The sequence below is a fragment of the Sinohyriopsis cumingii genome, chromosome 6 (genome assembly GCF_028554795.1).
Source record: "Sinohyriopsis cumingii isolate HCF-2022 chromosome 6, ASM2855479v2, whole genome shotgun sequence".
Taxonomy (NCBI): domain Eukaryota; kingdom Metazoa; phylum Mollusca; class Bivalvia; order Unionida; family Unionidae; genus Sinohyriopsis; species Sinohyriopsis cumingii.
The window spans coordinates 147,425,024-147,447,842 of NC_142966.1; the positions used below are offsets into that span (position 1 = coordinate 147,425,024).

The 22,819-nt window shown below is 34.0% G+C and overlaps 1 protein-coding gene across 1 annotated transcript in view; it reads left to right on the plus strand.

Moving 5' to 3' along the window:
- Window positions 1–5,414: 5,414 nt before the first annotated feature.
- LOC149798223 (electron transfer flavoprotein-ubiquinone oxidoreductase, mitochondrial-like) overlaps window positions 5,415–22,819 on the plus strand; it is a 44,574-nt gene continuing 27,169 nt past the window's right edge. Inside the window, exons 1-6 of the mRNA XM_089963329.1 lie at window positions 5,415–5,542; window positions 8,915–9,037; window positions 11,562–11,714; window positions 14,771–14,847; window positions 17,762–17,843; window positions 18,626–18,744. Coding sequence (XP_089819455.1) covers window positions 5,500–5,542; window positions 8,915–9,037; window positions 11,562–11,714; window positions 14,771–14,847; window positions 17,762–17,843; window positions 18,626–18,744 — 597 coding nt within the window. The 5' untranslated portion in view covers window positions 5,415–5,499. The remainder of the gene's footprint in view (window positions 5,543–8,914; window positions 9,038–11,561; window positions 11,715–14,770; window positions 14,848–17,761; window positions 17,844–18,625; window positions 18,745–22,819) is intronic.

Consider the following 22,819-nt stretch of genomic DNA (forward strand, 5'->3'; position numbering starts at 1 on the left):
CTCTAAATGGAAATGTATGACAATCTAAACAAGGCAGCGTCTATCTACTAACATGGATTTACTTCTAACTCAGAATGGCTTAGACGTATCTATTGTCAACAATCAAAAGCTTCTTGGGATCTACATTGATCAACACCTCAGCTGAAATGCAAATATCAATCACCTATGTGCAATGGCAGTCAAAAGAAAAACTGTTAAAAGTGTTTTCGAAATTTCTACCTCCCTAATCACTTAAACTTTATTTTTCTTGTTACATACTACCACTGATAGATTACAGCTGTACCATATGGGGAAACACATCAAATTATAATCTGTTCAGAATTGATAAACTCCAGAAAAGGGCCTCCCGAATAATACTGAAACTACCTGTTATGACTCCCTCGAATGTTTTGTTTTCATGTCTGCAATGGCTACCAATACAAAAACTTATTCTTTATTTTAAACGAATCATGACATATAAGTCTTTAAACGGTCTTTCTCCAGATTATATCTCTACCCTAATTTAGCTAAGATCATCGAATACTGAGCTTAATTCCGATCGACGACTAACAGCTATCTCCAGACTCCGTGGTCGAAAATCCGTCATTACAAAAGCTCATTTACTGTATCAGCACCTATTGTATGGAATTACTTACCACTGAGGATACGTAATTCAAATTCTCTTGCTTCTTTTAAAATATCGTTTAAGAAATTCTTTCTTGAACAGCTGGAATGACATATTAAAGGCTCTAAATAGAAAATATATATATATATATATATATATATATATATATATATATATATATATATATATATATATATATATATATATATATATTACGTAAGAATTATGCTGAAATGTATGTACCTGTGTGTTGAATATTGTTCATATGTGTATATGTTTCCCAGTGTAGTCACGCATAATCAGTCATGTTAAATATGTATGAATGAGTGTGCGACAATACCTGATAATGTGCATGGTCTTGTATTTTTTTTAACATAGCCAATTACAAAAATTGGGACGACATGGCAGATGGGTCAGTCATGACCAAATGTGTTATCCTCGTTAAAGAAAGTTTATTATTATTATTATTATTATTATTATTATTAACACCAAACGTTTTTGCCTCAGTTATGAACAAAAGAAAGGTGTAAGACGTAGTCTTGTATTTAGCTCATTAATAAGTCGATAACGATTTCACAATCTTCCATTAAACACTAAGCTTCTGGTGTGGGTAAGCCGTGAAACATTGCGTTCGTATGTGACCAGACATCATACCTAAATTGGAACAGAGTAGACATTGATACAGTATGCGCCTCCATACAATGATATTCGCTGGTATCTTGAGATCGTGCGTGGAATAAAAGGAGCACTATGGTCCATCGGTGCATTATAGATCCGTCTGGTGGGTTAACTGTGCGTCCTTCAAAGAAAGAATAAAGAAATGCAATAAACTGACAACGAACAGTGCAAAACTAGTATCTAGCCTGAGCGCTTTAGACTCTTAATGAGTCTTTTTAAGAGGCAAATACAAAACATAGACGAGACAAACAAATAAAACACAAAAACCATTGTGTTTGTAAAACTTTACATGGCTGTTTCTACAGGAATTAAACCTTTAAATTTATCATGTTTCAACTAGTTTATTTCAACTTGTTGGGGATGCTGGAAAATAATTTTATTGACCTAGAAATCGATGAGCCATAACGACATATGTTGTTTTATGTAAATTCATGCAAGCGCAAATTATATCCCGGATATTTCATTATTATAGTAGTAATTATATGCTATTAAACAACTTTAGAGAATTCTTTAAAAGAAAATATGTCGGCATCCCACAGAAAGGATATCAGAATATTTGGATCCTTTTATGAAACCACGTGTCCACAAATTACCATCATATCTTCAGGACACAACAGATTACCTCATAAAAAGCAAGGCATGCGAACCATTACTGCCAGATACATTGCTTGTTTCCTTAGACGTCACATTTTTGCATACTAACATACCACACAACGAAGGGATACAGGCGTGTAGAGAAGCATGGGAAACAAGAACTGTAGACAATCCACCCACACACTTCCTAGTCCAACTCCTGGAGCTTGTCCTAAAACTCAATAACTTTGAATTTAATGAAGAAAACTAACTCCAAATCAATGGAACCGCGATGGGTAAAAAAATGGTCATTTCGTATGCTAATATTTTTATGGGAAAACTGGAGAGTCAACTTTTAGCATCGATTGAACTTACACCATACCAGTGGGTACACTTTATCGATGATATAGAATTGAAGTGGCAACATGGAAGATAAAGTCTGGATGATTTCATAACAAAGACAAACAACTTCCATCCTCCAATCAAATTTACGACAGAAGTCTCCAACTCAAACCATGTTTTCCCAGACACAACAACAAAATTGGTAGAAAACAAACTCCACACAGACTCGAAACCAGCCGACAAACACCAGTATCTACTTCCAACCAGCTGTCATCCAAAACACTGCATTAGGAATATCCCATATAGCCAGGCACTGAGGATACGCAGAATTTGCTCCGACAATGAAACTTTTCTTAAAAGGTCTGAAGAGCTATCTAAATATTTAATTTACCGAGGCTACGACAAAGGCCTGATTGCGGAGGCAACGCAAATGGCTAAACAAACAAACCGCGATATGGAAAGAAGGAAAAGGCTGATAGGATACCATTTATTCTGACCTACCATCCAGACAACCCCAAAGTAGGTAAAATCATCGGGAAACACCGGCCCATCGTGGAATCATCGGACGTACTAAAGTTAATCCTCCAGAGAAAACCTGTAGTAGCCTACCGGAGACCAAAAAACCTCAAGGACATCCTAGTCAGGGCGAAGCTAAAGCTAATCACTAACCAAGATCACCCTTGTCCATCTGGCCCATGTGGCGATAAAAGGTGCAAAAGCTGTCAACATATGATAGAGACCAGGGCATTTTCTAGCACAGTGACTAGAGAAAAACTAAACATACATGGTCCAAACAGAACGTGCAAGGACACGAGTTTGGGATTAGGCAGAGTCAGAACAGTTGATCTGTTTACTGATATTGTATTTCGAAATGCATTTGTGTCTATTGCGTATTAACTTTCTATATAAGAATATTAATAATTATAATTAGGTATTGTTTATAGTATTACCGGTCTTCGAAGTTATATTGAGATGAATTGATTGATTTAACATAAGGATTAGTTGGAATTGTAATACTTTAACATATATTTAGATACTATTTGGATATAAAATAATTTGACGGAATTACTGTGCAGCATTGAAAGACATTTGGATTTATATCAGTATTGGATTTACTGTGAATTCATTAATATACATTTTGAGATTATATCATATTGATTTCTTCTGTACTGTTGACACTTCAGGACATTACCGACCATGATTCGAAATACCTTCGAAACTATCGGAATTGATAGAACATGTCGAATTTTAGCATTTCATTCACCATACTGTACGTTACTTTTAATTATTTCGCTTTGTATTTTAGAGAAATGAATCAATATTTTCAACTTTACAAAACTTTTTGAATTTGCTTTTTCTTGTTACTTATTTTAAGATTATAGAGTCTTAACAATATAATTATATGTAAGATATTTATAAACAACTATGCGACCTCCTTTGCTTTTCCAGTTCACATGGGAAACAAAATACCCGTTAATGTAACAATTAAATAACGAGAAAATCAGGCAAAAATTTCACAGCGTAATTTATTTCAATGTCTTTTTATCGTGTAGGGGTAAAAAAATAATTGTTTAAAATGTGATTGCTTATAACAAAAGGGTTGTTTGTTTCACCCGATGAAATGTGTTAGTTCCAGTCTATTGTCAAATAATATTTCCTGAAAGAATAGTTTGTGATCTAGTCTAATCTTGACAACTAGCAAAAAGTTGCTTTGTAATGTGTTGTTCGTACCATTGCGCAGCAATATCTGTCTGACCGTGAAGTAGTTATAGGAATTAACATCAATTTAAAGAGTTTAGTGATTCTCCTTGGACTGATTGCACCACATATATTACGATAGCAAAGGTCGATATTGTATCATTTGTAAGATCGTCACCATGTTGTCTCACGTAAATGAAAGGAGGTCAGAATAAAGTTCGAAATTTCGACGAATTCGGTATCGTGCCAGCCAAGGTTCCAATATGTTAACCATATACATACCTTGGCGGATCGAACATATATTTCTGTGCTTCGAGTCTCTGAATTTCGTTGGATGCGACAGCAAGCCACCGTATCCAATTAAAATTAAGTTATTAAAATTTGAATATTGTTCATACATGATCGAGACAAGGGGAGCACACAACTTGAATGACATCATAAACAAGCAATTTGCCACTACCGGTCCGTGTTTGTACAAATACCTTTCACTCAAATAAACATGTAATGGTTTATCTCTCGTACGTAGTCATATTTTTGATGTTAAACTTACAACGTATCCTTTGAAGTCAGTGGCTTCCACCATTTTCTGCCGATGTACAATGCACCGCTGTTACACGCTATTGGTTAGTTGGCATTACACACTAAAGGAGGCAACTTATGAAATCCAATTGATGTCGCTTAGACAAAGAAATAAGATATATGTTTGATCCGCCAAGGTGTCGATAGTATTAACATACTGAAACCTTGGTTTGCGAAGATGCGAATTAGGGAGCACCCTACAGATGTCTTGAACCTCTGAGAGAGTGACAGGTGTATGGTGAAGTTTTTTACATTTGCAACATGTGCATTGGAGAGAATGTTGGCTTACCTCTATGCGTTTTTAGTGTACTTTGGCTGAATTTTTTTTTGATATTGTGCTTGTGGAAATTGTACATGGTCTAAGCACACAGCTAACCGAAGTGACTGCGGACGTGTTAAAAAAAATCAATCTTAATTAGTATAAAATATATTATCTTTAACAGTTATTACATTAGGCAAAAGGAATTTATCCAGAGTAGACAATACCATCTTCTGAAAGTATATAAAATGTGTAGGAAAAAAAAAAATATTCGCTACTTTTTGTTTTACAATTTAATTGAAGTCTGGGAAGTGAAAATGACCAAACGAAGATAGCAGTTCGAGCGGAGATAGTAGTTTTTTTTGTGTTTTTTTAAATTTTTTTTTATATATACATTCATATTTGAGGTAAGGCCAAGCTGTATACTCCATAACCATTGTACACCCATCAATCATAGACCAAAATAAAGGTGATTACAAGTTTTTCAAAAAAATACCTATAATTTACAACGTCTTTTTTCGAATAGCGAGTATAACCAGTGAGGAAAACCGGGGAAATCCTTTTTTCCTTTTACACAATCTATGCAAAATACGAGACTATATAGCACCACCTTACACGCGAGACTTTCAGATAAACTTAACGGAGAAACGTCCAAGGATATTCCGACTGACAAGGCGTTAAGTTCGCAGTCTGGTTTGTGAGCCTATTCATATCCGCTTTATCAAATTTTGACTGCATAGATACAGTCGCAGTCACAAAGAGAGCAATGTCGACGCTCATGAGATATATTCCTTCTTACAGGGTATTAGGTAAGAAAAACCAAGTTTATTGTACATTGAAAAAGTGATATAGTATATTGAAATATTTAACAGAAAAAACGGTACTATTTATATGAAGTGCTTGAACATCTTTCTTTTCTGATCTTACTTCTTGTATGCATTTGACAGTCAGATGTCATCGGCTGCTTGCAATTTTTGCACCGTGCCCACCCATTTGTTATTCGAAAAAGTAACTTAAACTTAATGTGCAGTAATTTTACTGTTAAAACTGCTTACCGATCAAACCCCGTCCACTATGTTCCTTTTCGTGGTAGTTGAATGAAATGCCACAGGCACAGAACTTTCATTGAAGGTCATAAAGTATAACGTTGACGTTACGTCATCTTTTAAGTGTAGTATGCATCATTAGGGAACCGATGGTCTTTACATGAGCAAAGAAGGCTTTTATTGTTCCTGCATTTCGAAAAAGCATGTGGATATTGACTTAACAGTACGTGTGTACTGTCATTGAGCTCCTCCTAAAGTAAACGTCCGACGGGTCATGAAGGTTAAAGTTGTTTTTAGACGGTCCTGCTAAAAACTGCTTAACCCGACAAAGCCATGCAAAATCAGATTAAAAAGAGTGTTTATATTGTTCATTATATTGATGAATAAATTAACTTAGCCGAAAGACTAGTTTTCAACATATTATGCCGATTTAAATGACTGAAAATTGGGTGACGAAGTTTGAATTTCAAGCAGTCATAAAGTATTAACAAAGTATGATACAATCATGTTGGAAATGTTTGTTATTACTTTATAAATTGTTCTTTCGACTGATTATTGGAAGAAAATTCAATTTTCTAATATAAGTTATAATATGCAAAATACAATTGACTTGAACTTTATCAGTTTTATGTTGATATACTTTATTTCATGTTTTAAAACTGTGCTTGACAAGACTTTGAACAATAATCATTGTACATATTTATAAATTTTTAGTTAGCAGCTAGACATGCCTAGTTTGATAGAAATCTGAAATTGATTATAAAGAAATTATGTGATACTTTCTGTTGTTTGTTGTTTTGTAATGTTGTCTTAATAAATGTATGCTGAGAATTATTATATACCAGTATGTTCTGTTATTTGTGCTTTAAGATCTTGGTAGAATCAATTGTGTTATTTTGTGTCCATTAATTAATCCTAGAATTGTTATTTTTTGTTCTTGTACCTTTATTTTTCATAAACACGTGTGATTTGGACTGATGAATTATGTTGCCAATAATGCTTATTATTGTTATTATTATTATTATTATTAGCTTCAGCAGTGATGATTCATGTTTAGGCATTGTCTTCCAATATAACAGTTATCGTAGGAGTATCAATTGATCTACAATAAGGTGTTGGCCATCTAAATGTCGGGGTGGAGGATGGGAGGGTGTGATCATGAATGTTTTAGCTTAAATATTTTCTTTCTGTCTCACGATTATTAATATATTTTTCCAAGTAATTTAGCAAAGATATAATATGGCTTATTTTGGTATATGAATCATTCCTACTAAACACAGCAAAGACAGAAAAAATATAAGTAGTGTTGATACAAAAATGTATATCATTGAATATATAAGAATTAGAAAATGTTTGCTTTGTCTATTTTTGTTATTTTTCATTATCTATTTAATTCAGTACAAGGATAGAAACATTTTTAAACTTACAATAGTGGAAAATATTTGCTGTTGATATAAAAATTAAGGCATGTGGTAGTGAAGTGCTACTGTAATTCGATTAACACGTGTTAATGTATGTTACAATCATGAGTAGGTGAGTAGACACGTGCTACCTTTAACTGAATTAACACAGAGGCAGTATAAGGGCAGTTTCAAAATGTTGATTATGCAAAATATAAGTTTAGTAATATGTGATTATGATTTTTTTGCTTTCTTTCTATGTATTCCCAAAATTAAGTCAAATTGACAGAACATAATTCTTCAAAATGTTCTTGATACCCTTTTGGTTCTTTTCTTTTCAACCTTATTAAATTTATTCAGTTTTGGACTGTACTTCAAAGAAATAACAACAAACAAACATTACTGAACATTCATTATTACATTGAATTCAATAGGTATGCTATTATAAATTATAAGAGGTTGAATGTAGTGCAGCTGATCATTAATTTTACTCTACTTTATTATTATTTATATAAATTAATGAGTTTGGAATACAGTTACAAGGAAAAGCATGGAAAGGACTGTCAATTATTGGGGGGGGGGGCACCAGACTGATCCCCCCCTCTTAACCAAAATTATAAAGTGTTTTACATGCATTTTTGTATCCCCCAAAAATGTGTGTGCTACATGTCTGCGGCATGATGCTCCAGTGCTAGACATTGCTATAAACTGCCACACTGCAGGCATCGTAGCGATATGACTGAAAAATTGTTAAAGCTACGTTAAAAATCCAAATCACACACACACACACTAATAGGTAGTCAATTTGAAAGTATGTTTGGTATCTTGTCACTAATGAGAATGGCATAGAAATAGTTGCTAAGTATATTTCAGTCTGTAATCTGCATACTGGAAATATAACCAGTATGTCAGCTCATGTCAGAATGCACCAGTTACCACTGACAGACCGTTTAAAGACTGAAAGACCATCAAGTTTATATGTGTATCAATACTGTATCATATCATAGGCTTAGGCTTTGTATCATGTATCGTATCAATACATTGAACAGGTGTATCATTTCACCCCTAATGGGTATGATTATGAAAGTTGTATACACATACAAAATGTGTTTATAATAAACATATAACACAGAATTTTCAACTTTAAAGTAAAGTATTGCTTCAAACCAATGTTAAATGCAAATATGCATACTGAAAAACAGAGGACATAATTAAAATAAGAATTATGGTTTGCTTCCACTAATCCCTGTCAGATTCTTACTTTATCCCTACTCTGTCCACAAAGAAGAAGTCATTTTTTCCTAAAATTCAATTCTTGCTTGATCCCTGAATAAAGATATATAAAAACAATGATTCCAGAAATTTATATTCTAATATACATGTATTAGGCATGTATTTACATCAGCATGTACCACTAGTCAAAATTCCATCTCATGAACAGAGTAGAACTTTAAAATTATTATGTATAGCAGTATACTTCTAAACAAGTAACTCTTTATGATTTTGTTATATATTTTTAATTTACTAAATAGTCAAGCTACTTGAAAATCAAATTGCTATTGACTATCTTGTCTGATTTTTTGTATTTAGCAGTTGCCAAAGTTTGAAATTTATTGCAAAGGAATTGGAAAATGCAGATGAAATTATTCAAAGGAATTGTTTGTTTATAGATTTTATTTTTTTAAAGGGTTTCTTTATTCAGGTTTACATATATATATTTCCTTTTTTTCCACAGTAACACGATCATTGAGGACAGGGAAAGAGATCACTACTAGCCGATCATTTACAGCAGAGTCTTTTCCCAAAATAACAACCCATTACACAGTATACCCTCGTGAAAAAGATGAGAGATGGAAAGGTAACCTTTTAGGCTTGGTATTACAGGGTATTACAGGGTCATCATCACACAAGTGTATCATTGGACGTTTTTTTTGTAACTTGCAGGTTGCCAGTCCTCATCCCCACAAAAGGGACAAACAGCGTACAATTCTAAACATTTTTTATATTGAAGACATTGTTATTTTCTTACATAAGAACATAGATTGAATAAATATAAATTTTCCAGCATCTTTATAAAGATATGACTAATGCATATAAAAAAAAATAATTTTAATTTATCATAGTGCACAACCTTAATAGATCAGAACATTACATATAATATAGATATTTAATGAAACTTTAGCCTTTTGCAGCTCTCTCTCTCTCTCTCTCTTTTTATAATGTGCATTTTTATAGTGTAGTTTTGGATATAATGCTGTACTACTATGGACACCATGACTAAAATCACACAAGTATGTTTCAATATGGGTTGAAAGAAAACAAGATGAAACTTTGTCTTATATCTTCATTTCGATCTCAAAATGCCTTGAGTGCTTGCCAGAACCCTGTAAAAGGCACTTAACTTTCACATTACTGTAAAAGAAAAAATACATATCCAGCTAGGAGAATTTACCAACTTAAAAATAATTTGAATAAATGCATTTAATTAACTTAATAAAATTTACGTGTCAAAGTAATTGCAGAAACTTAATTGTACATATGTTCTTTCTAGGTGTAAGAGGCAGGGTTTTCACTAGGATTTTAAAAATTGTAGTCTAGAAATCCTAGCCTGGAAGTAGTTCAACTTTTGGAGTCCCACTCCTAAAATTTAGATCACTAAATAATTTCTTGTTGTTGTTGTGGGGTTTAATGCCATTTTTCAGCACAAGATAGGCTATACATGACGGCCAGTATTAATGATGGAGGAAGAACCTGGGAAAACCCCGGAAAGAACCACCGACCAATGAGAAGCTACTCACAAGCTTTCTCACATACCCACATAGGCCAAACCCATGACTCGAACCCACGCAGACAGAAGTGAGATGGCAGTGATCTGCCACTCTGGGCCCCCTAAAAAAAATTATGCATTTGTTATATGCTAATGCACAGAAGCAAAGAATGCAGTTTTCTTTTTTTTAAACACAACAGTGTCACAACATTTTGACACACCTCTGCAGTGATTAGATTAAGTGGCAAAGGTTTTGAAACACTTCTGTTTTAAAAAGCTAACAAAATGAATTGTGTGATCAAAGTGCAGCTTGACTTGTCCTTTTAAATTTTAGCCAATACATTTTTGAAAAGTTTGACCATATTATTATTAATAATGACAATTTGTAAACAGATGATAAGAGATTGGTGATATACTCTTATTCCATCCTGAAGATATTCTTTCCTACTCCAGTATAAGGAAGACAAAGTTGCCTGCACATTATTAATTGACCTTAAGATGAACTACATAAATTTGAATTGCACAAGGCATGTATCTTTAGAATTCCTAATAATATAAAATCCTGAATAAAACTAAAAATAAGTCCCAAAGAGTTCCAAAACTGAAGGTGATGTCTGATGTGTCTGTTGTAGCTTATGGAGTGCTGATGTGTCAACAGTCTTTTGTTGAATCACAGCAATATAATTCCTGGTCTGAATATACTATATATTCCAGTGAATGTCTTTATCAAAGAATTTTATCAGAGTACTTTTGCATTTCCAGGGAAAATAATCACTTGAATTCAGTAATTTGAAGAAAATACAATTCAGTCCAAATTGGTCACAACATAATAAACTTAAAGGTGCTAGATGTTAAAGCACGAATGGTAAAATCATCACAGTTACAATATATATAGTTCTCTACTTGACCTCAGGTCACAATTAGCATTTTCTAAAATTGAACATTACCTAATAGAAAAAAACCTTCTGGAATGATCTAATGAGCCTTGTTTACTTACAACAAAATAACCTGTAAATTTCACTTAGGAAATTCCAAAAACCCAACCCAAATCAACATATTTTCTTGTTCTTGTTTACCTGAATAATAATTATGATATTAAGCTCACACACATAGAGAATAATTTAGCTATGTATTAGTTGTTGACATAAAATGAAATTAAAAAAAATTATTTAAAAAAATGAAGTCAAGCAGAATTGAACTTAGTTTTGGACAAGGTCAAGTCCAACATACAGTGTTACATTACAATGGCATGTATTGAAATAAAGAAAAATTAAACTAACAAACAACAATTAAATTAAATACACATAACATGGGGATCCATTGGGTGAATGACTAATAATGTTGTAAATACTACCAGTATTTCTGACTTAAATACCATTTTGTTTATTTGCATGGAATTTACCATCTTAGTTATGACATAAAATAAATAAGTTGCAAGATACTGAAATCTTGACTCATCATTATGCTAGTTACTGTTTGATAGTTTTTGTATAAGATAGTTTTGGTATAAACTTTCAAGCAAAATATTTCACTTATACAGTACATTTTTGTTGAAATAAATGAAGCATATATTTGTTTATAAAGCACAATATTTCTTTTCACATCTGCTGTATAGATACAAATATGGAAAGGTATGGTGATGAAGCAGACGTGGTTATTGTTGGAGGAGGACCTGCTGGGTTGTCTGCTGCCTGTAGACTCAAACAACTTGCAAAAGAGAATGGAAAGGAACTCAGAGTCTGTTTGGTGGAAAAGGCTTCATCAATAGGTGAGTTTTTTTAAAACACTTTTCAATTTTATTCATAAGTTATACCAAATGTATGGTCACAGTGGTTATCTGTACAGGTTTGTGTGTAATTATCTTTTTATCAAGTAGTTCAATGGTGTTAATTGTATCCTTTATTTCATGGAACACATTAGGGAAGCAACAGACATATAATACTGTTGTTTACATGTAATGTCATTAATATAAATTTTGAGATCCTTCAATTATCTGGACACCATATTTTCAAAATTTTCAATAGTACTTAAAATTTCTGGACACTAGATAAACATTTTCAAGGTAATGGAAGAAAATTAAATTCAAATACTGTATAGCTAAGAAATGCTTTATGGATTATAGCCTGCATTCCCCTGTCTCTTGCAGCTTTTTTAATCATTTTAGTGACTGATGGGACCAGAGACCAGCAGATCTGAAAAACTTAATTTCTCCAAAGAATCACCATATTCTTGCACTATTTCACCTTACATAAACATTTCTTGTTTTGTAAGTTTACTTTGAATACAGAACATATACACTTGACTATAAGTTGATTCTCTTCCCACCCCACCCCTTTTAGGTCTGCAGAAAACTCACTTCTCTTGTTCCATCTTATACAGAATTCACACTTTTATGGTACACAATATCATGTAAATGTCACTGACTAATGTCATCTGGCACAAAGTCCAATAATTCAACCTCGTTATCTGAATCACCTAACAAAGTTCTGAAATCTTCATTTTCCGCTGGTCATTGCAAGCATCATCTGACTCCAGTTTTTCATTGTTACTGTCATCAGCATTGCTTATGAGGAGACTGAGCTTCTACTGGTAAGTGACACTTTGAACGTGCAGTCTGTGAAATCTATTAAAGGATGCAACTGAGCAGTTATCAGTTGTCACTTGTGTGGCATGATCATGGGGAGTAAAAATAAGCACCCTCTGTTAACTGAATATAGGACTGTACTTGGCATTAAACAAGTATCAAATTCATTCCTCAATCAGAGGGTTGGCAGCTGGAAAAACAAAGTGAGTGATGCCTTATTGGTCCACATGCACTGACAGATAACTCATGAAAGATCACCTTGGAATTAGATCTGGCTTGTGACAAAAGTAAAATATAAATCAGATCAAAAATTTTACATCAAACACAAAAAGTGTTTATACAGCAAAACACAAAATGTAATCCAAGTACAGGTTGTTCAGATATGCAGTGTAATCAATGCAGTATACTTATTAGTAAGCATCTGTGGCGAAGAACATTAATGGACACTTCACTTTTTGGTGGTTAAATATTTAATTTAATATTTCAAATTATTAAATTCCAGTTAAATATAGATACAAATATTATGTAATGAATACCATAATGAAATAGATAAACACAGTGCATACCACATGCACAGATGGGAATATTTGTATCAAAACCAACAATATTTAAATTGACAGTATTAAAGCTTACAGTATTCCCACTAGATGTATAGATTATTTTATGTTTTGAAAATAAGACACCCTCTACTCAGCATGAATTGAATTTTCATTTAAAAAATGTTGACTTGTAAGTGTCAATATATATATTGTACAGTATTACATTCAAAATCAAACTGTACATCGTTTCCTGTATAGAGGTCATACAGTTTTCAGGACTTAGGCTCATCAATTCTTTTTAATGTAGCCACTGTTTTGTCTCAGTTAGCCCATGCCCAAAAAGTGGATGTCACTCTTGCCAAGAAAGATAACTCAGTTGGAAAAGTGTGTTTAATAAAAATTATATCTTTGTGCACATTTATCCATAAAAGCAGCAATTCTGCATATGCAAAAAGGAAATACAGACACCAGACTTGCAAACAGTTTTTGTTATTTTTAAAGAAAACACCAAAACATATCATGTAAGTGTTCTTTTTTTGCAAGCATGGATATAATGTAGCCTAGTTTACCAAGCACACTTCCAACTGGCATTAAATGTACTTCCACATCACTGTATAATAGAGATATTAATGTTTGGAACAAGATACCCATAGAAAATGATTATTTTCAGTTGCACACAGATTATATGGTGGGTAAAATAATAAAATCTTTTTTAATGTAGGATAAATTGGATAAATGATTGTACATTATATTTTTATCATATTTATGGTTCTGCAAAATGTAGTTGTCTTCGTACATGAATTTACAGATATGTCTCTGGTGCTAAGTCCAAATGTTCCTTATTTATTGGATATTATAATTTGTGGCTTGTAGCAGCTGCAAATTTACAAGAATCAGTACCACATCAACACAAGTGAATTTACACAGATGAAAATTTATGTTTACTTGACCTTTAATTGAGAGAGACTGTCATTTACAAGGGATGGTCAAAGAGTTCACAAAGAAATACAGTATCTACTGAATGGCATAATCAAAGGTAAAGGAATTGTTTTCTGCACATAATTGAAAATCTTAGCACAACATCCATGACACCATCATGATTGTGTGATTCCCTGAAACATTGAGCATCAATGACACCATCACATCATTGTGATTCTCTGAAATGCTGAACATCAATGACACCACTGTCACATTGGTACAATTCTTTGAAACCATTAGTTACAATGGCATCATCTTAACATGATTCTCTGAAACAAATGTCAGTGATACCATCATGATGGTATAATTCTCAGAAACATTGAGCATCTTTAACACCACAGTGACTTGATGAGTCTCTGAAATATTGAGAATCAGTGGCATTGCATAAGGCAGATATGTTGGAAAAAGCTGGGGGGGGTGGGTGTTTAAGGTACAGATTTTTCAGGTATTATTAGAGATACCAGCTGAAAGGAAATGACTTTTCAGAATAGAATTATTACTTTTCTATAACTATAACATTTTCAAATGTTTTCGTCTTACCAGAATGTATATGTGACCCATGGATCACTATTTGGTGATGGGGGTTGGGTGGATACTGGGAGAGGGGAAAGTGTGGAGGTGGGGATTGGAACATGCAGTACAAAGCATGGGAGTTTGCAGTGGCAGGCCATTAGATTTGCTTTATTTTATTTTTATTATATCATGTTTGTTTACTTTTTATAGGTGCCCATACTTTATCTGGTGCTTGCATTGAAACAAAGGCTTTAGATGAATTGTTTCCAGACTGGAAGGAACGAGATGTAGGTATTGTTTACATATCGGAAACTTCATCAGACTTGCATAATATGATGCAGTACAGCTTATGTAATTTAATGTTTGTCCATGCATCACAGTGGTGCAGTTAATTCCCACCATATTGCCTCATGTTGAGCTTCCAGAGTTTAGTGGAAATGCTAGCTACCATGACTCCAAACATACTGCTATGAATCTCTGCAGTGGAGAATTTTTACAGTGATCAGGCCTAAAATTCATGATAATCGGTTGGTAGAACATGTTTTCCATTTTGGCAAGTATCTACTGTATGTACCTGCTTACAGGTTGGGTCCAACTGCAAACATCGTTGACCCTGATCTGCCATCGTATAATATGCCAGGAGATCTGGTTGTATGTTGCTTGTTCTACTGATTGCACCTACAAAATTGCAGAGACCCAAATCTACCAGAACATTATATGATTGGTGGTAGATCTGGGTCAGTGCAGTTTGCAGTTAGAACTGACTTACAAACTTCAGCCTGTATCCCATTTTTTTTGCTCATTTGTTTTCTAAATGTAGCAGAGGTGTTGGTTGGGTGGGAGAGAAACTAAAATGAAAAAGAAAAAATAATTACACATATAAAGATAGACTGATTCTTTATAATTACTTAAAACTAAAATTAAATATGTAATTTTCTTTTCGTTGGAATGTTTGGTAATCATCATCATCATCATCATCATCATAATTATTATTATTATCATCTGTAAATACACAATGAATTTCCAGGTGTGTATGAGTGTGTGTGTGAGAGAGAGAGAGAGAGATGCTTAGAAGAATATTCTTTTTTTCTTCATTATGCATGGTATTCAGTATGAGAACAGGAATATAAAGACAAAAACTTAAACTTCAGTTTCATCTGATGCTCAGTTTTAATGGGTAAGATAGATATAACTTTTGTATTACAGGTGAGTAGCAGTTTATAGCAAATGGACAAAATGATTTATCATCAAGAAATATTCAGATACTTGTATTCAGCAGTTTTAGTTGTTATATTCATATTTTTACGATAGACTGAAAAGAAAAAACAATTTTTAGATATTTGTACAACATTGAAACAGGACTATATTTCATCTTTACATGGCTTGAAAAAAATGGTTTTATATCTATATCCATTTTCACATGTAAAGTTATATGTTTTTCTTAATGGTAGGATGGGAAAACATTTCACTCTGCATTAGATTTGCTTCACATGGATTTCTGTTATATAAAGTAATACTTTTTATCACTTTGACATATATGATTTAATGTTGCATGACCTTTCTGTTATTTTGCATGTATACTGAAGAAAAAATGTGTTAGATGTCTGTTGATTATTACCTATATTGCATATTTGGGATGTATGTTTGTGTTGTGTATGTATTTATTATCATGTTGACATAAATGAGTTAATGATGCATTACTGCTATTTTATGTACATGCTGAATGAAAAAATGTATTGGATGTCTTTGATGATTATAACATATGTCATGAATTTGTGATGTATTTATGTTGAATTATATTGCACATCACATAGATCAAGGGGTGAATGAAGTACTTGAACAAACATTATGTTCAAATGATTTGTTGTTTCATTATTCATCCAACCGCTGCTTTATAGGGAGGCAATTAAAATTTAAGAAATTTACAGTTCTTGTGGTTGCTGCATGAAGATGAAAGCAAACCATATTCAGCTATGTATTGTTTGAGAAATACTAGTTCATTATCTGATAAAACTTCTAGATGTCAAGAAAAAATGTATCCATGAACTAAGCAACATATCTACTTTATATAAATATTGACAGTAAACATTTCTCAGGTATAACAGAGAAAGTATCATCTGTTGGTGCAAATTAACATTGGTTTCTACGAAGATTTAACACGACCAAAAGAATAAATCTTTGCTTCAGTGAAGAAATTATTTCAAGGTTGGGGTACGTTGACAAGATGGGAATTTTTGCTGTAAGGGCACTTTTTTTCAAACACATGGGCATTTTCTTGCAACCAGATGACTTTGTGCTGATAATGAAACTTAGGCTATTCACCTTCTTGGAAGTAAAAACAGCTCCATAAATTAAATAAGCATAAAATATATGGATATAATGCAATTTAGTATTCTTTTTGTGAGGTAGTTTTGTAATCAAGAGAGAGGCATGGGGGGGGAGGAGTATTCACTTGTTTCTTTTTAGCTGGAGCAGTGTGACTATATAGATTTTTTATTTTGTGTCCTTTTCATTGCAGAACTTCTCAAAAATGCCATTCATTGTAATGCCAGCAATAACAATCAATCTTCAATATAGTCCTTTTTATTGCAGGACTTCTCAGTAATGCCATGCACTGTAAGACTAGCAATAGCAATCACTTTTTAGTACAGTCCTTTTTAGTTTCAGGACTTCTCAATAATGCCATCCAGTGTATGACTCGCAATAGCAGTCAGTCTTCAGTACAGTCCTTTTTATTGCGGGACTTCAAAATAATGCCATGCAGTGTAAGACTATCAATAGCAATCAGTTTTCAGTACAGTCCTTTTTATTGCAGGACTTTTCAATAATGCCATGCACTGTAAGGCTAGCAATAGCAATCCATCTTCAATACAGTCCTTTTTATTTTAGGACTTCTCAGTAATGCCATCTAGTGTAAGACTAGCAATAGCAATTAATCATGACAATTGTTTTGCAAATCTTTACTAAAAATTGCATTGCAGACATGTTGAATGTACTTGTAAAACACAGATACAAGTGGCCATACCGGCAGTGATTAAATATAACTTCCAGACCCCTTTCTTAAGTGTGGGACACTATTAATTGCCAAAAGTAGCACTTCAGTATATTTTTGACTTAGCTCTATGCCCACTTCTTTTAAATATTTTTGTATTCCTTTTTATTTTCTTACTAATTTCTAAGATCATCTTTTCTCTTTTTTAGACACCATTAAAGACTCCAGTCAAGAAGGACACATTTGCCATTCTAACAAAAAATGGACGTATTTCTATACCAGTCTTCAAAGGTATGTTAGAGAAATAGTGCTTTTGTCTGACAACCATAATTTATCATCTTTTAAGATGTGAAGAATTTTTTACATGTAATACTTTGTAATTTTTAACTTGTATTTGTTTAAAAACCCAACTACCACCATCAGAAAGATTTACATTGTAAATGTTTTAAGGTTTATTCCTACAGCAATTGAAGAGGAGCTCAGCAGTGGCTTGCCATTATAAATCCATACACTATTTACTGCATATTCCAAACCACATTCCCAAGACAGACCCAGGAGCCATAACACAGAATCCATCACTTATGTTTCAGTGAATGAATGTACTTGGGACACTTAGTCTGAAAATATTAAAAAATGTTAACGTAACTGAAATATTTTTTCATTTGACATTGCCCATCTCAACCAATTCCCCCATCCCCAGCAGTTATGGCAGTGTACAACATTTTGTTGACTTGGCAGTTGAACAAGAGATGTTGTAAAATGTGCAATCTTGTTAATTATGTATATCCGTAAGTGTTGGAACATCAAAGGGATTATTTTTTTATGTGTAACAATTTTTGGTACATGAATAATAATTATTTTTTCCACTCCCAAGATTTAATTCATTACAGTGCATGTCAGTTATGCATGATTCTATCAGTGCATTAGTAATCAGAAGTTTGTAGTGGTTTAGTTTTCTAGTGAAATTAGGGATAATAAAAGGAATTTTGAAAAATTATGTAATTTTAATATCATCAGATTCTTTCCTATTGTTGCTTATATAAATAATTTGATGGACTTTTTATTATTTCAAGGTATGCCAATGAACAATCATGGTAATTATCTAGTCAGACTAGGACACTTTGTGCGCTGGTTGGGCCAGCAAGCTGAAGAATTGGGAGTTGAGATGTACCCAGGGTATGCTGCAAGTGAGGTGAGTCTCGTGCAAGAAGCAAACACTGTGAAACACCTTTCTCAGTCTGATTAGCTAACCTTACTTTTCTTATCCCATTCTGGTTGTTGCAGCCCAGTTGTCTAAGTCATGCTGTCATCACACTAGGAACTACTTTTCTAGGGAAGCAACTTTGAATTGTTTTAAAATCAAGTAACTACTGCTACATTAACAAATTTATAAAAATATTTTTGTGGAGAGAAATGAATAACTTCCATACAAAAAAAAACAACAGAGAAGAAATGAATAACTTCCACACAAAAAAAACAACAGAGAAGAAATGAATAACTTCCACAAAACTAAAAACAACAGCAACAGAGATAAATCAAAATGAATATGGACTACAAGTTAGGAAACATCTGAAACCAGAATGGTAGGAGAGGAAAGGTTGTACATGTTTACCACCTATTGGGTTCCTATTCCATGTAGCCAGTACATTTTTTGATGATGGAACTTTACACAGTTCTCATAAACATGAACTAGTAATTTGCCATAACTCACCAAAGTATGAAACAAGATCTTTATAACTTATTCTTGATGATTAGGACATAAATGAAATTCAGGAGGGGAGAAAAAGACATGGAATGGTGATAGAAAGCAGATTTATGATATTGGACGAAGAATTTCATGCAACATTTTTTCATTGCTTGAAAATATGGATGCCAAACATTAAACATTGGATAGATAAGGCTTTTTGAAGAATATCTGCAGATAAGCAATGAAAGATGCTCTTTACATGATCTGCTAGCACCTGACTGTAACAATATTCCCTCAAGATTTTTCCTTTCTGTTCATCTGAATGATGGTGGAGAATGACCAATAACATTGAGGGGTATAGAAAGGTCTATATATTGAATAAACTTGCAAATAGTGAAGAACACAGTAACATTAATTAATCAACATCAGTTATCTCCACTTTCCACTAGATGGCTACCCATATACTGGGTGTTTACCAGTTTAAGCTTTTGCTGTGGAACAATCAACAATCACACCAAATTGATATCCATCAAGATCATCATTAATTGTACCCATCAATGAACAACTGTGGCACAGTATTGTTAACTGAAGTTTTGTTAACCTTAGTTGATATTTCTAGATGTTTTTTGGGCTGTATGGGGACTTTTTTGTCACAAGGTGCACAAGGTATCATTGATAATTGTGGAACATAAATTGTTATTGCAAAGACTAGTCAAATTTTTCAGTTGTATTTATAATGAGCGTAGTTATTGATTTTGCTGACACTTTAACGTTGTTATTTCCTATCATTTGTCTTCTACTGTCAATTCAGATATAGTGTGGCTGAGTGCAAGAAATTAAAGTCCATGAAGACAATCATGACACATGCCTCAACTTTTAAAAATGCATTAACGTTATCTTGCGGCATTTGAAGTTGATGGACAGCAATATCATGAGTCTCCATCTAAAAGCATCTGTGGCTAATTTAGTGGCGGATAAGTCAAATGGCTGTCCTGCTCATAAGAGTCTTAGAGTCATGACTTCATATCCAGATAGATCGAGACAAAGAGTTGGGTGGCATTAGATGATGCACCTATCCCATGTATTGCTTGAGTTGTAGATGACTAGTCTTGTTTTGTTTTCAGCTTCTTTTGAGTTTTTATCTCAACATTTGTCAGATCCTTCCAATACAGACATGTTTTATCAGCTGTGGTTGCCACCTGCTGCCATTCCAGTTGCCTACCAGCCAGCCCAGCCATCTACTCTGCTATGCATACAGAGGAGTAAATTTCATTTCTGTATAGGCCATGCTGCAGTTGAATGTTCCATTTTATGCTGAATCATATGGTGACTGGTATAACCAGTCTGTCTGTTGTGCTTTTGAGCTGTCCATTAAGTTGTATGTTTCGGTGACACATACCTCATCATTTGTTCAATAATTAGTACAGCTGGTGGTCCAAATGAAAATTACAGTGTTGTGCCCAGTGATTATGGCATTAATTCCACAACATAGGGTATGCTATACGCCAAGATGAAAATGATGCTCAATGATGCTCATGATGATAATCACCACATTAAATATGTAGAAAACCTCGATATGTTGCCTCATTCCAATGCAGCAATACAGTTGAGTTTGGTTTCAAGTTGCAGCCAGTGAAATTTGCTGGATCTTGATCTCTGTAGAGATTGAAGATGGGCTGAACACCCCTCCTTCTTTCTTTTCAGTCACTGAAAATGAATGCAGATGTTCTGAGCATTTTGGCAGTAATCATGTCAACCCAAAAATTCATTAAGGTTGATCACCACATCTTTGATGTGACTTCCAAGTTGGTGCGGATAATGGCAGCCACATAATCAGTGCTTGACTTTACATCATTAATAATATTTTACTTGGCCAGAAAACTGTAGTGAGCATAGATAGGGGTCTTTGGATCTCATTGCCAAAATCAATAATTTGGCAATGTATCACTCTGTTGCCAACCACCTTATAAATTTGCAATCTTTAGTGCATTGAGACTCCTTTCTTTGCATGTCATCAGTGAAGCTGCATCACTTTTTTTCCACAATGATCATTGCTCTTTGATTTGTCATTGCTGTTTGGTGCTTGTATAGAGGCTGTGTGGAAGCAGGCAATCACAGGAGCTGCCCCATCAACTCTCCTTACCACCTGCCTTGGTTTCTTGTTTGCCACATCATACTCTGCCAGAAAAGAGAAGATGGCTGAATCCTGCTTAACAGCAGCAGTCTCAAGCACAACCTAATTCTAGAATGCAACTGACCCCTCTACATGCTTACTGAAAAGAGGTGAAGGAAAGCGAGTTTCTCCTTTCCCATGCCTCCATCAAAAACTTTCATCCAGACCCACTGAAAGTCTACCTCCAGTGATCACTCTTGTATACTTTGGGCAACCATGGATTAATCTTTTTCAACAAAATGAATGGGTGATCCAAGTTGTATTTGAGAGGCCTTAGATATAATTTATCCACCCACCCACCTGTGTTTCTTTTCCATGACAGAGACCCCAGCCAGTCCCATGAAGGTGGAAATTGTACTATGCTAGATCAATAATTTACTGTCCATGTGTGTAGTAGATAGAACTTGCAAACTGAACTCTGGGTTTTCTTCAAGGTTTCTATTTGGTGTCAGAAGCCAGCAGCAAACTAAGAACTCAGTTCTCAAAAACTACATAAGTGTGCCAGAATTCAAGATGGAAGTGATGTGGTTGATAAGATTTTCAATCAAAAGAGTGAGTTTGTGATCAGTGTTGATCTACTTGATGCATACTTCCATATCCCTATCAACCTGAATTTGTTCCTTCTGTCTGCCTTCCAACAAAATTCCGGTTAGGCCCCATTTTCTCAATTACAGTTGGCCATGACAAGGACCTATCAGTCTTGTTGACCTTCATAGGACCAGATTGCTTACATTGCCTCTGAAGTGGAATTGTTCAGCAGTTTTGACATGCTTCAACTCAGATAAGCTTGAGCCTTTAGCCAGAATTACATTACAGCTGCCATCTTAGTAAGCATGTTTTCTGGTAGCCTTAGCCTCAGCATGGTGGGTGAGCAAGTTCCATGCCCTTTCAACTGACCTGAATTATCTCTAGCTCAGTTTGGATGGTTCCAAGATCCTAATGCAATTAGCAAGATTTATAGCTTAAAACCTTCTACCATCTGTGGACAACCAGTCATCTGCTCTTTCATGATTGATATATTGACAGCATCTCGTCTGTTGAAGGCTGGGCAGGAGGATATAACTCCATGAAGCCTTTTTTTTCTTGATTAAAGTGTGTCATATGCTAGGTGTATTCTGATGTCTCACAAAACCAGATACCCAGTACATCTTGTCAGTATTTCAGCTCACAAGATTCTAGTGATTTCTTTGAGCCTTGCATTCAAAAGCAATTCTGCACTCTGAGAAATTATAAATGCTGTTGGCTTGCATGCACTGTCAGCCTTCTTGAGTTTGTATCTTCAAGATATAGCATCACAGATATGAGATTTGAATCAGTTGTGTTAAATGGCAGCAACCCAGACAACTCATTTAATAGTAAAACCCTCCCACACAGACATGGATTTAGCACTGTCACTAGATTCACCCA